Below are 14,002 nucleotides of genomic sequence, written 5' to 3'. Positions count from 1 at the left end.
GAGTACCAATGAGAGGTATTGTGTCAATGGTAGGATCCCCTTTTGAGAAGGTTTCAAAGACCCTAATCCCAATATTAAGAACTATACAAGGGAAGAGTGACCTTTATGTTAAGAACTCCAGAGAGCTCAAAGAGAAAATCAAAGATTGGAGAGTAGAGAGAAATGAGATTCTGGTCAGCTATGATGTTAAGAACTTGTACCCTTCCATACCTATTGACAAAGCGTTGGAGCTAGTGGAAAGATGATGATGTTACAATGAGTGTAACATCAATAATGGAGTTGTTAAAGTGGATGTTCGATCTGACCTATTGTGAATACGGAGGAAGCCATTTTGTTTTGGACAGTGGACCAATAGGCCTTGGTGCCACGAGTGAAATTGCAATCATATACATGGAAGACTTCCAATTGAGAGCTATGGAAATGTCTCCGTATCCCCTAAATGAATGGCTCTGGTACGTAGATGATAGTGAGACCAAATGCAAAGAAGGAGAAGCTCAAGAAATACTAGATCACCTCAATACCATTGAGCCAGGAGTAATTGTGTTTACAAAGGAAGACCAAGAAGGAGATGTTTTACCAGTACTTGATTTGAAACAGACTGTAGACAGGAAGACCAAGAAGATAGAATGCTCTGTCTATTACAAGAAGACTCGCACAAACATAAATGTAAAGGAAAGGTCCAATCACCCAGAAAGCATGAATAGAGCGATTGTGAAAGGTTTTACTGACAGAGCGAGAGCCTTATGCGATGAAAAACACCTGGCAGAAGAATTGAACAACGTCGAAGACGTGTTTGTAGCGAATGGGTATCCCAGAGAGACCGTGAGAAGGTTTATGGAGCAAAGACATCAACAGACAGACAAGAAAGAACAGGAAGAACAGGAAAGTCGTGGAACCGTGACCATACCATATTTAAAAGGGTTGTCTGAGCGGTTCAGGAGAACTGCTAACCGACACTCTTTTCGAGTTGCTTTCAAGCCTGGAAGAAAGATCAAAGAGATTAAACGTACATGTCAAGAGCCCCTTGGTGAAAAGCAGAAAGGTGTTGTATATAAGATTCCGTGTACCTTCCAGAATTCAGTGTACGTAGGAGAAACATGGCGCCTGTTCAAAACACGAAAGAAAGAACACATGGACAAAGTCAGATTAACAAATGAAGACCTTCAAAAAGGAAACACTCTATCGGCCGAAAGACGAATGGGCAAAGAAGATGGAGGCCTGGCACGACACACTATTGAGTGCCAGAAAAGTATTGACTGGACAAACGCAAAAATCGTAGCAACAGATAGGGGGTTGAGACAAAGGAAAGTTCTTGAAGGAATTGAATCACTGCGACAGAAACATCGCGGAATGAAAGTCCTTAACAATTTTGATCATGTTGAAACGTGGAAGTCAATCCTGAACTCCTTCTTCGATCGTGAGGGAGACTATAATAGTCAGTGAAGTATCACAAATGTAAAATTACTTGACAGACCTCGTTACATTTTCCCGCCTTTTTTCACATACGTCGTATAATAGTCACGATTTATTGGCGCGGTTACCAAGCTGAACATGAGAAACAATCCGCCATATTGTCATTTTTAACAACAGCCTGAAGAAGATCAGTGAAACTGATCGAAACGTCGAATTGTAAATATTCTTAACCTCGGAAAAGATCCCGGAAAACAGTGAATAATTTTAAGTTTATCGTAGAGATTGAGAATAAATGCTACCTGCAGCTCTGTTATCTGCTACTTTAAACTTGCTGGCTCGAGAAATGAAAATGGACATTGCGAACTCCTTCTTTCTTATACTTTGCCGCTTTCCACTTTAAAGTGTTTTTGTTTGAAGACACATATTGTTTGATACGGTTAGATGTTTCGTCATCACATAATATTTTTTTCTGTTGAAATTCCTGTGTTCAAAAAGAGTTTGTGGATTCTTAAGGTGGCCCGCGTGTTTTAAACGCTACTTTAAAAACGCATTTTTTGAAAATGAAAACCGCATTAAGCGATTTCTTTGATTTATTAAAGCTTGGCAGTAAAATCCTGAAATAATGTTAAATCTTCACAGAAATGTGACGTTTAGGCAAGATTTATTTAAGTTATTCATGGCGGTTTCTGAAGCCTTTTGTTAAAAAAAAACAACACGACGGTGAAATCGTTTGTTATGCCCTTAAACAAGCTGGCAAACTGTTAAAGTTTTTTTCACCGAAAGTTACGTGATGATCAGGTGATCCTAACTGTAGATTTTACAAAGTAGCTTTGCTTTTGAACGTGCAATTCCCAAGCGGAAGAAAATCGTGGGGAATTTGAAAATAAAAATACTCGTTCAACAACACGGAGTAATTAAGTACGCCATGCAGGTTTGCAAAGCGACGAAAAATTAAGAAAGCAAAAGTACCTGATCTTAAGTCAGAAATCTTTTAAACCGTACGAACGAACACGCTCAAACTTCATGCTAAGTCATAGCATGAACCTTTGAAATATCGTGTTCTAGCGCTAGCTTCAAAAAATAATGAAAACAAATCAAAAGTTTTTTTTGCAAGTTGCAATTGTATAATTTGTTTCATTTTCTCAATATTCCGGCGTAAAATCGTTCAATTTTATTGATTGCTAAGATTGGATGTAAATCTCCGATCTTTAATAATTGGTCAAGATAGCTATCACATGAAGCGGGAGTTGAGGTGGACAGGAAAATAGAGCAGTTTTAGAGCAATATTAAGAAAATTGCTATTTTGTAAAATCTACGGTAAGGACTACCACGTAACTATCTGAGTGAACTTGCCAGCTTGTTTGAAGTCATTCCCAAAAAATTTACGGTGGCTTATTAAAAATAATCGCGTTTTGTTCAAAAAGATCGCCTCAGAAAACCGCTTGTAACTTAAACCAATTTTGCCTCGTCGGCACATTTTTTATTATTTTATATTATTTCAGGATTCTCTTTTCAAAAACACGTTTGTAAAAGTAAGCTGTCTGACCCACTAAAATCGGGCCGGGTGTTATACTTAACAACTATTCCACGAGTGCGCGTTGGATATGAGATGGTAGGTAGTCAACGAGGCGCGTAGCGCCGAGTTGGCTATAACAATCTAATATCCAACAAGCGCGGGTGGAATAATTGTTTTAATTAAAAACGCCCAAAGAATTGCAATGATTGAGCTCTCCAGGTATTTTCGTTGACGCGTATCGGCTACCAAATTTGTGGTCAATGGTATATGAGCTCAAAATACCATTGCCTATATTATGGTCACGTGCGCATGTACATACATACATAAAATAAGACGTCTTAAGTGTTTCATTCAGCACTTTATTATGTTTATCTCTTTATCTCTTCAAGATAATTCATTAACCTCGAGCTCTTATGTCACTTGCATGTTCATGCATGCAGTGCGAGGAATAAATTAACCTCGAGCTCTTATGAACACTTGGAAGTTTGCGCATGCAATGCGTCTTCTAATGTTTCTTGCATCTCTCAGATCTCCTGTTACCTGGTATGTTCCCTGAAATATAAAACATATACCTGTTAAGATCCCACATTAAACGAGCGATGGTCGCCTGCTTGAAACAACAGGCGGTCGTCTGTCTGCGTTCATATGGGTTATAGACGCGCATAAAAGCAGTAATTAACAATCTATTTTAAAGGGGCACGCTGCGGTTTGTGATTTTTTAGGTTTGTTGTTCTTAATTCATCTCAATAATAATAATAATATAATAATAATAATAATAATAATAATAATAATAATAATAATAACAATAATAATAATAATAATGATAATAATACTACTACTACTACTACTACTACTACTACTACTACTACTACTACTAATAATAATAATAATAATGATGATGATAATGATATCGATAATGATGATGATAATAGTTTAATAGTGAAAGTTTTTAAAAGAACTTCGAAGTTGAAGTGAATGATACCCTCGAAAATTGCTGCTGTTTTTAGCTCAATTGTTTTACTCAGTATCTTACACCTGTCTTGTTCCTTATTTGTTTTATTATCACATCTTTTGGTGTTTGCATACTTCGGTTTAAGCTTTTATCTAACAGAATACAGACTACTGTATTAACTAGATTTAGCCAAGCCTAAAAGCGGAGCTCCCTGGTTATTTACTTTGCCCTTTTTGTTAATCCGAATTTACTGACCGTTAACAGAAAAATATAGGACTTGAGCCCGCGATCCAATGCAAACCATTACTTTATCAGCGGTAAACTTCACAAAATCATTCGACCTCGAAGAGATATATATCTGAGCCCGCGATATGGTCATGTGATACTAGTCAGCGGATACCTTCTTTTGACAACTGGTAATTGACCATAACATGGATAAGCTGTCGTTAGGCTGTAGTTAACCTTGACCTTAAGCTATTTCTGGAGTATGGCCATACGTAAGTACGTCGTCGTCGTCGCTAGGCGCACGCGCCTGCGAACCATGCCGCTAGCCATGATGACCATGATAAACTAAAAGCATGGTTCTGGAAATTTTCTATAGGTATGGGGCTCTGCTCTGCGCTTGGAGTTCCGCTATTACTTGTTGGCTTTTTGGATTTGAAGAAAAGTCTGAACCTTAAAAGGTATTGTAACTCAGCCCCTTTAAGTCTTATAGCAAGAAATCCATTTTTATCACATTACTTACACCAGGAAGGAAAGCTGGCAGTACGACGCGTTGGTTCTTAGCGTTGTAGGTACCGCGTCCTGGAGGACACCGACCCTTCACCAACTGGCGGCAACCGACGTTTCTTTGGCTAAACGGGAAAAGACAAATAACATTAAATTAACATCTAACTGTTAATTCATCAACCCGGAATTAGTTAGCATTGAAAAATCAGTGCTTCAGCTTGAAGTCGATTCATTTCCAAGCTTGCGGAGCGAACGAATCGAACTCGTCGCTCGCTTGCACGCTCGTCCGTCCGTTCATTTGTTCGTTCGCTTCGCTTGCTTTGACAGCAATCGATTGCTACGCAGGCTATCTTGACCATGAAGACGTCAATTAAACTGTTTAGTGTATTTAATTGAATATCCTGTTGTCTATTCATGAGATTTCATTGTTTCAAAAGTGCTCAATTGGGACTTAATTTTGCCGCAACATGTATATTTCCCAAATAAAATTTTTTTGTCAGAAATTTGATCCGCTGAAACGTTTCGTAGTTTAAGTATAAACAAAGTTTGAATTCGGTCGTAGCTGTAAAACTTACGAGCGCCAGACAACACGCCTTCCCCGCCTCAAGGTGACAAAAAGTCTGAATCTGGTTCCAGTTGCCCACAACACTCTAAACCTGCCATTGAAGTTGACTGTACGACCAGCTCTGAGTGGGGAGGAGTTAATGAAATTGATCCTTACGGGCGTTTTCCTTGTATAAGAGAGAACAAATGATTTTAAACTAAGAAGCTGCTTTATGGACGGTGTCTCTTAAAAAAAAATGGCTTGTGAGAAGTTTATGTCATTGATCCTTACAGGCGAATTCCCTTTATTAGAGAGGACAAATGATTTTAAACTAAGAAGCTGCATGCGTTATAAACGGTGTCCAAAAAAGCCAACTGTTTCAAGTGGGTAGCTATTAGAAGTCTGATGTCGCCAGTTTTTCTTAATATCAGGTACTAACGAAAAATTACTTTTTGATGCCTCAAAAAGAGTTTTGAAAAAAAACTAGGGAATTTAAGTAATATTGGTAATTGCAAGCTATGCAGTATTTTTCAAACTGGATGGCTTTTTTTCAATATATTAATCCATTTCCAACGTCTCCATCTTTGTTCATTATGGCTTTTCTTTTAGTTTCCTGTCATCATGATCAGGCGGAGTACTCTTAATCTTATACAAAATAAATCAATTATTGCTTGAGTTTCTATGTTTTAGGTATGTTTCTCAGTTCGACACAATCACTAAGTCGCGCCAACTGATAATTGTGTGCTTTTGAAAGTGGGGATGAGCGAACCAAACGAAACATCGACCATTAAAAGAAATCGGATGAATTGAATTTTAGGATATTTGCAAGAAGAAAACGTTTTTCATCCAAAAACGTTAAAAACAATGTCCGCTGGAATTGCATTGCGCGTCTAAAGCTATATTGTAAATACATTAATGCTTCCCAGAGATAAAAATATTTCATTGAAGCAAAAGAGGAAGAATGTTTAAATGCTGCTTACCACAGTTTCTCACCCGCAGAGCCTCAACTGCAAATGTGAACATCAAAAGAGCGAAAATCAATTTGAAGGCCATGGTAGCTTTGTTGCGATAAACAAAGTGAAGCTATTTGGTGCCTGTGGAGGGCTATTTAACCTTTCCTATAAGAGAAATACAAATATGGATATATTGAATGCACGGGTAAATATTGTTCAACAGCTGGTCTCTTTCACTGCACCTTTCAACTGAGAAAACGTGTTAAATACATATTTATCCCCACGGACGAAATACCAACTGCCGTTTTGCAATCACACCTTTAAACTGTCCTTAAACATTGTGTAAATATAATGGTGAAAACACTACTATCATTTGGTTGAGAAATTGGGTAGTTTAAGCCTTGTTATTAAATTCTAGAAAATTATTTTTAAGGCTCATTAGACTTCAAAGCCTTCATTTTATTCCAAAAAGCGGTAAAAGAGGTAGTCGTGAGTTAGCATCGTTTCTGTGCAATTATTCGTCTTAAGTTATCCTGCAATAAATATCTCCCTTGCCAAATCAACTTCGCAACTCTATATTCTAATAAAATAATATTAAATTTGTTCCACCTGAAGATCGAAGCCAGTTGTGAAAATACTCGCCTACGACTGGTATTGCCATATCTGTTCCGATTTAATTTCTTCCCAACTTTCTAGGTTGTTTTGTTAAACCGCTTGGCAAATATTTTTCATTTTCTTTAGAACCGGAATAGCCCATTGAAAAAAATATAATTTAGCTTCTATGGAACTAAAAAGCGTCAATCAATGTGCCAAGGGCTATTTTCCAACCGCAAACGGTGCTGTTTTTTTGGTCTTTTTCACTTCCCATGACCTCCACCCTCGCCCACGACTGTTTGCTATACTAAGCGGCGTGGCTTGCTTACAGGATAATATGCCCGGATAAACAATTTTTTCAACTTCGCACTTTTAACCCGTATATTTAAAATGTGCAATAAAACACTGACAATTCGGGCTGGAGCACTTTGAAGATGAAATGGAAAGCATTTTCTTTTAACGTATCATATATCTCCCAACTATCATTTCCTGATAAGGCGTCTCTGGCGCAATGGCATGCGACGTGACGTTAAAACAAGCTCGTTTATTTAAAAGAATGAGTGAAATAAGTGCAATTCCTTTTTGTGAAATATTGGAATTTAGGTGCTTTCGAAGTACAAATAAAATCTTCAAAAAGTGAGTGAGAAGGCATTTTCGAGGGACTCTATCCGAAAAGCGTACCCCTGGATCCGCTGAAAAGCGACCGTTATGGGCTGGTTGACTAGGCCTACAAGTTTCCAAAAAACTAGTTAATGTAACGCCTCTAATAGAATTTCGTGTGCTGCTGGTAACTTGAGTTAAGAGACAAAACTAATAAGCTTTGGTCGGTTTTAACCCTTTCGTGACCGCCAGAAAACAAAACTATCAGGGGAAAAATTGGCTATGGGCCTTACTTGTTTCATAAATTTGCAGTCAATGGGAGGAATGACAACCCCATCAAATGCTCTGTGTTACGGGGATTTTATGGTGACCACTGTACCAGGAAATTGTTAAAAGGACTACAGGGATCATTAGTCTATTGTGGAGAAATTTCGGAACCATTATGAGACGTTTATAGTACGTTTTTCAAGTAAAACGTCGAAGAAGCACAGAGCTGTAATGCGCAAACAAGTCGGGTTAAGCTTATCAGATTTTATGATTTAGACTTTTAGTTGATAAGAAAAAAAAACAGTTTTAAAAATAATGAATATAACATGCCGTGACCTAACTAATTCTTATGGGAAGGGCGACAAAAAAGTACAAAAACATTTTTGTGTTTCACTTCGCTGATTTAGTGAGGGTTGCTCCGATTCAATATGTTCGAGCTGCATAAGCATAAAAAACAGCGAAGAAAATAATTGCTTCTCGAGAGAAAATAAATACTTTAAATATATGTTTCGCACAATTTATGTATGTTTATAATTTACGCTTTTAAGGATTGGGCGGAGTCCCAAGAGACTGATATGTAATTTTTAAATGAAATACGCTCCTAAGCGTGCGAAAGACGGTGAACTGACAAGGACGATATTTGCTGGGTTACATGTACGAGCAGAACAGATAAAATCAATGCACGAGAGAAGAACCACCAGCATTGTAGGTTAATAGCATTACCCTTTTAGAATATAAACCATAGATAAACATGCTTAGTTACGCCATTTTGTACCGTTGTAGATTGACCACGTTCGAATGCAAAAGTTATAAAGTTCTTCATTTCTCAAACTCCACATCATAAGACTTTTTTGCTACCCACGGCTTTATCCACATGCGCGACCCATGACCCTCGACTGTTAGCTTCACTAAGCGGCGTTGCTTGCCTACAGGGCTATAGACCCGGGAATACAATTTCTTTTCACTGGTATTTTAAAAATGTTCAATAAAACAATTCAGGCTAGAGCACTTTGAAGATGAAACGGAAAACAATTTTGAACGTATTATATATCTCGCAACTACCATGAAGCTCCTCTCGCAAGTGAAAATTCAGGCGCCCTCTTTTCTGGCCAAGTGACTTGCAAGGGACGGTTATTTCGTGGATTTTTGGTCCAAACTGCTTTGAATTCAGTGACAGGCAACTTAACCCTTGAAAAAATTGTCTTTCAATTGTCTTTCAATTTGTGGAGAGAAATCAAACTACGGCTATAATTTTTTTGAAAGACGTGCGGAAGCAACTGAAATAGTCTAGACTCAATTTTCAAGTAGTAATCTAATTCCATCTATTCCCAGTTGACAGTTTCATTGCCGTTCATACAGCGCAATTGTTAATAAGAATGGACCAGTATTTTCAGATTTCTTACTACGCAAATATATATTTTGTCTGTTCAAAAATCGGCTGTTAAAATCCGAGACAAAGCCCCTCTAACACCGTTAAGTTTGTACAATTCGCAAATTTCGCAAATTTGATTTATAAAATGCGCAGCGCCGCTTAACCAATGCGTTCCAATTTATATAACAAAGCGCGAAAAAAATTGTAAAACTCACAAAGCGCTACAACGAAAAATCGTCCGTGAAATTGCAAATTCTGAATTTTTGCAACTAAAAAGAGTAAAATTTGTAATTCTCGCAAGACAGTAACTAAAATTACTAAAATTTGTTATTTTCGCGAGACCGTAATTTATGTAAATAGTTCCGCGCGGATGGAGTCAGTTTGCACGTTTAAAGTTGGCTTTAGGTCTTGAATAATTAGCATTTCGTTGATGAGACAATCGAATTTGCTGCGGCATTTCTTTAAAACTGAGAAGTTGTTAATTAGATCCGGTTTTGAGATCCCGTGCGTGTTCAACATGTTCTTTCCAATTGACGAATTCTGAGAACTGTGTTCGGTAACACGTTGGTGCAGGTGTCGGTTGGTATAACCGACATAGTCCATATCGCATAGACCACATTTAAAATAGTACACCACGCATTGTTCGCTCACGATTTTAGGTTTCTCTTCCCTGAGTTTCAGAAGGTCTCATGTTTTCCGGCTTGTGAAAACTGGTTGTAGGCGCACGCCGATTTTGCTGCCCAGTGATTGGAGTTGTTTTCTTGTGTTGTCAGCTGATCTCTGGTCTTTGAACGGGATGGGGATCCTGATGGGTTCTTCTTTTGAGTTTTCGTTAGACACACTGGACCTGTTTCTGATGGTTTGGTCGTGAATAAATGCCTTAATCGTTGAGTCAATTAATCGAGTTGGATAACGCAGTTGAGCGAACGTGGTCTTAAGAATCTCGCACTCATCGGTGAAAGCTTTCCAAGTAGACGATAGTCGATAGGCTCTGTATAGCATCGTTTTTATTAGGCCGACCTTTTGGAAAATTGGTAATTCTCGCAAGACCGTAACTAAAATTACTAAAATTTGTTACTTTCGCAAGACAGTAACTAAAAATCGTAAAATTTATAATTTTCGCAAGATCGTAACAGAAAATCCTAAAATTTGTAATTTTCGGAAGACCGTAACTAAAAATCGTAAACTTTGTAATTTTCGCAAGACCGTAACTAAAAATCGTAAAATTTATAATTTTCGCAAGACCGCAACTAAAAAATCGTAAAATTTGCAATTTTCGCAAGACCGTTACTAAAAATCGTAAACTTTGTATTTTTGCAAGACCGTTACTAAAAATCGTAAACTTTGTATTTTCGCAAGACCGTTACTAAAAATCGTAAAATTTATAATTTTCGCAAAACCGTAACTAAAAATCGTAAACTTTGTAATTTTTGCAAGACCGTTACTAAACATCGTAAAAATTGAGTTCAAAGCGTGGGTTCGTTTCTTCGCAAGGGTGAATAAAATCTTAAACAAGAGTTTGAGTTCAAAGCGTTGGTTCCTTTCTTCGCAAGTGTGAATAAAATCGTACACAAGAGTTTGAGTTTAAAGCGTGGGTTCGTTTCTTTGCAAGGGTGAATAAAATCTTAAACAAGATTTTAAGTTCAAAGCGTCGGTTCGTTTTTTCGCAAGTGTGAATAAAATCTTAAACAAGAGTTTGAGTTCAAAGCGTGTGTTCGCGTCTTCGCAAGTGTGAATAAAAGTTAAGCAGGGTTTCGAGTTTTAAGCGTCGTTTCGTTTCTTCGAAAGAGTTTGAGTTCAAAGCGTGGGTTCGTTTCTTCGCAAGAGGGAATAAAATCTTAAACAAGAGTTTGAGTTCAAAACGTCGATTCGTTTTTTCGAAAGTGTGAATAAAATCTTAAACAAGAGTTTGAGTTCAAAGCGTGTGTTCGCGTCTTCGCAAGGGTGGATAAAAGTTAAGCAAGGTTTCGTGTTCTAAGCGTGGGTTCGTTTCTTCGCAAGAGGGAATAAAATCTTCAACAAGAGTTTGAGTTCTGAACGTCGGACTGTAAGTAAAAATCCTAAAATTAATAATTTTCGCAAGACCGTAACTCACAATCGTAAAATTTAAAATTTTCGCAAGACTGTAACTAAAAATGTTAAAATTTATAATTTTTGCAAGACCGTAGCTTAAAATCCTGAAATGTATAATTTTCGCAAGACCATAGCTAAAAATCGTAAAATTTATAATTTTCGCATGACCGTAACTAAAAATCGTAAAACTTGTAGTTTTCGCAAGACCGTAACTAAAAATCCTAAAATTAATAATTTTCGCAAGACCGTAACTAACAATCGTAAAATTTAAAATTTTCGCAAGACTGTAACTAAAAATTTTAAAATTTATAATTTTTGCAAGACCGTAGCTTAAGATCCTGAAATGTATAATTTTCGCAAGACCATAACTAAAAATCGTAAAATTTATAATTTTCGCAAGACCGTAACTAAAAATCCTAAAATTTATAATTTTCGCAAGACCGTTACTAAAAATCCTAAAATTTATAATTTTTGCAAGACCGCAACTAAAAAATCGTTAAATTTGCAATTTTCGCAAGACCGTTACTAAAAATCGTAAAGTTTATAATTTTCGCAAAACCGTAACTAAAAATCGTAAACTTTGTAATTTTCGCAAGACCGTTACTAAAAATCGTAAAAATGAAATTTTCGCAAGACCGTAACTAAAAATCGTAAAATTTGTAATTTTCGCAAGATCGTTACTAAAAATCCTAAAATTTATTATTTTCGCCAGACCGTTACTAAAAATCGTAAAATTTAGAATTTTCGCAAGACCGTTACTTAAAATCTTAAAATGTATAATTTTCGCAGACCGCAACTAAAAAATCGTAAAATTTGCAATTTTCGCAAGACCTTTGGTAAAAATCGTAAACTTTGTATTTTCGCAAGACCGTTATTAAAAATCGTAAAATTTATAATTTTCGCAAGACCGTAACTAAAAATCCTAAAATTAATAATTTTCGCAAGACCGTCTCTAAAAATCCTAAAATTTATAATTTTCGCAAGACCGCAACTAAAAAATCGTAAAATTTGCAATTTTCGCAAGACCTTTAGTAAAAATCGTAAACTTTGTATTTTCGTAAGACCGTTACTAAAAATCGTGAAATTTATAATTTTCGCAAGACCGTAACTAAAAATCCTAAAATTTATAATTTTCGCAAGACCGTAACTAAAAATCCTAAAATTTATTATTTTCGCAAGACCGTTACTAAAAATCGTAAAATTTAGAATTTTCGCAAGACCGTTACTAAAAGTCTTAAAATGTATAATTTTCGCAGACCGTAACTAAAAATCGTAAAATTTATAATTTTCGCAAGACCGTAACTAAAAATCGTAAAATTTATAATTTTCGCAAGACCGTAACTAAAAATCCTAAAATTTATAATTTTCGCAAAACCGAAACTAAAAATCCTAAAATTTATAATTTTCGCAAGACCGCAACTAAAAAATCGTAAAATTTGCAATTTTCGCAAGACCTTTAGTAAAAATCGTAAACTTTGTAATTTTGGCAAGACCGTAACTGAGAGTCGTAAACTTTGAAAGCGTCGATTTGTTTTTTCGCAAGTGTGAATAAAATCTTAAACAAGAGTTTGAGTTCAAAGCGTGTGTTCGCGTTTTCGCAAGGGTGGATAAAAGTTAAGCAAGATTCGTGTTCTAAGCGTGGGTTCGTTTCTTCGCAAGAGGGAATAAAATCTTCAACAAGAGTTTGAGTTCTGAACGTCGGTTCGTGTCTTCACAAGTAGAAACAACAAGCAAAGCGAGAGTTCATATTCAAAGCGTCGGTTCGTATCTTCAAAAGTAAGAATAAAAATTTTAATAAGGTCTGATTTTGAAGCATTGGTTCTGGTTTCGAGGTTTAATTTCACTTTCATAGCGTTGGTTAGTTTCTGGCGCGGAAACCTGACCTGACGAGTACAAATTTGACGCTACCTACTCCCCCAGTGTAGTTAAATTGTCATACCGACAATGTTCCGATAAGTCACGAGCTTTTCCGGTTATCTTCGACAACCACGAACAAAAGGACTATTGTTTGGTGCTTAATGGGAAAGTTGAAACACAACAATAGACCATTTCTTGATACGAACGATTGTAATTTTAGCATGGCCGTAACTATAAATCGTAAAATCTGTATTTTCGTAATTTCGTGCATTTCTGGACATAAGTGGAACTCGAGACATCAGTAGGCGTTTCTTATTGCCCAGGTAAATCATCTTGTCTACATTGCCCACCCCTTCAATGCACGTAAGTTCTTATATTCGTAGGGTTGTCGTGGAGACAAATTTCATTTGCCTTTCTATATACTATATACCGAGTAATGATAAAAAGGCAAAAATGGATTTGCCACAGCAAGAATTTATCCGTTGGTTAGTAATCTGAGTAAAGTTTCTAATGCTTCTTCATAAGTAATAAATTAAAAACGACAGTGTTTTCGGTTGGAAAATAGCCCGTGGCACATCGATCGACGCTTTTTAGTTCTATTGAAGCTAAATATCATTTTTTCAATGGGCTATCTCGGCTCTCAAGAAAATGGAAAACATTTGCCAAGCGTTTTTACAAAACACTCTAGTAAGTTTGGATGAAATTAAATCGGAACAGCTGTGCCATACCAGTCGTAGGCGAGTATTTCCACAACTGACTTTTATTTTCAGGAGGAATAAATCAATATTTCTTATTAGGTTATGGAGTTGCGAAGTTTTCTAAGACAGGTAGACATTTATTGCATTGTAATAAAAGACGAATAATTGGACAAAACGATGACATCTCACGACTATCGCTTTTGTCACTTTTTGGAATAAAAGCTTTAAAGTGAAATAAGCCTTAAAAATGATTTTCTAGCATTTACTCACAAGATTTCTTGGTCTTGAACGAGCTAAAACTACCCAATTTATCAGTGTAAATACAACTGCTAAATGATACTAACGTTAAAAGATAGCTTAAAGGTGTGATTGCAAAGAGGCCACGTGTTTTGTACGTTGGGGTAAATATGTGTTCAACACGTTTTGTCAGGTGG

The 14,002-nt window shown here is 36.5% G+C and overlaps 2 protein-coding genes across 2 annotated transcripts; one reads left to right on the top strand and one right to left on the bottom strand.

The window, feature by feature from the left end:
• Positions 1–273: 273 nt before the first annotated feature.
• On the top strand, positions 274–1,443 carry LOC144645112 (uncharacterized). Its single transcript, XM_078504591.1, has one exon. It carries the CDS (start codon positions 274–276, stop codon positions 1,441–1,443), a length of 1,170 nt encoding a protein of 389 aa, XP_078360717.1.
• A 1,824-nt stretch (positions 1,444–3,267) lies between these two features.
• LOC144648627 (uncharacterized) lies at positions 3,268–6,273 on the bottom strand. Its single transcript, XM_078508138.1, has 4 exons — positions 6,135–6,273; positions 5,186–5,342; positions 4,627–4,735; positions 3,268–3,481 (listed from the first exon to the last, which is right to left on the bottom strand). Exons 1-4 carry the CDS (start codon positions 6,205–6,207, stop codon positions 3,383–3,385), a joined length of 438 nt encoding a protein of 145 aa, XP_078364264.1. The 5' UTR covers positions 6,208–6,273; the 3' UTR covers positions 3,268–3,382.
• Positions 6,274–14,002: the final 7,729 nt, after the last annotated feature.

Source organism: Oculina patagonica, chromosome 1 (assembly GCF_052425735.1).
Source record: "Oculina patagonica isolate OP01 chromosome 1, crgOcupat, whole genome shotgun sequence".
NCBI classification, from domain to species: Eukaryota; Metazoa; Cnidaria; class Anthozoa; order Scleractinia; family Oculinidae; genus Oculina; species Oculina patagonica.
The sequence above is the reverse complement of the archived record's forward strand: the minus strand, read 5'-3'. Positions and strand labels throughout refer to the sequence as shown.

Bases quoted from the DNA above. Each gene is read 5' to 3' on its own strand.
- LOC144645112 (XM_078504591.1), top strand. From the start codon at position 274: ATGGAGTTGTTAAAGTGGATGTTCGATCTGACCTATTGTGAATACGGA.
- LOC144648627 (XM_078508138.1), bottom strand. From the start codon at position 6,207: ATGGCCTTCAAATTGATTTTCGCTCTTTTGATGTTCACATTTGCAGTT. The intron at 5,343-6,134 runs GTAAGCAGCATT...TCTCTTATACAA, and splicing joins TCTGCGGGTGAGAAACTGTG to GGAAAACGCCCGTAAGGATC. The intron at 4,736-5,185 runs GTAAGTTTTACA...TTTCCCGTTTAG, and splicing joins AGGCGTGTTGTCTGGCGCTC to CCAAAGAAACGTCGGTTGCC.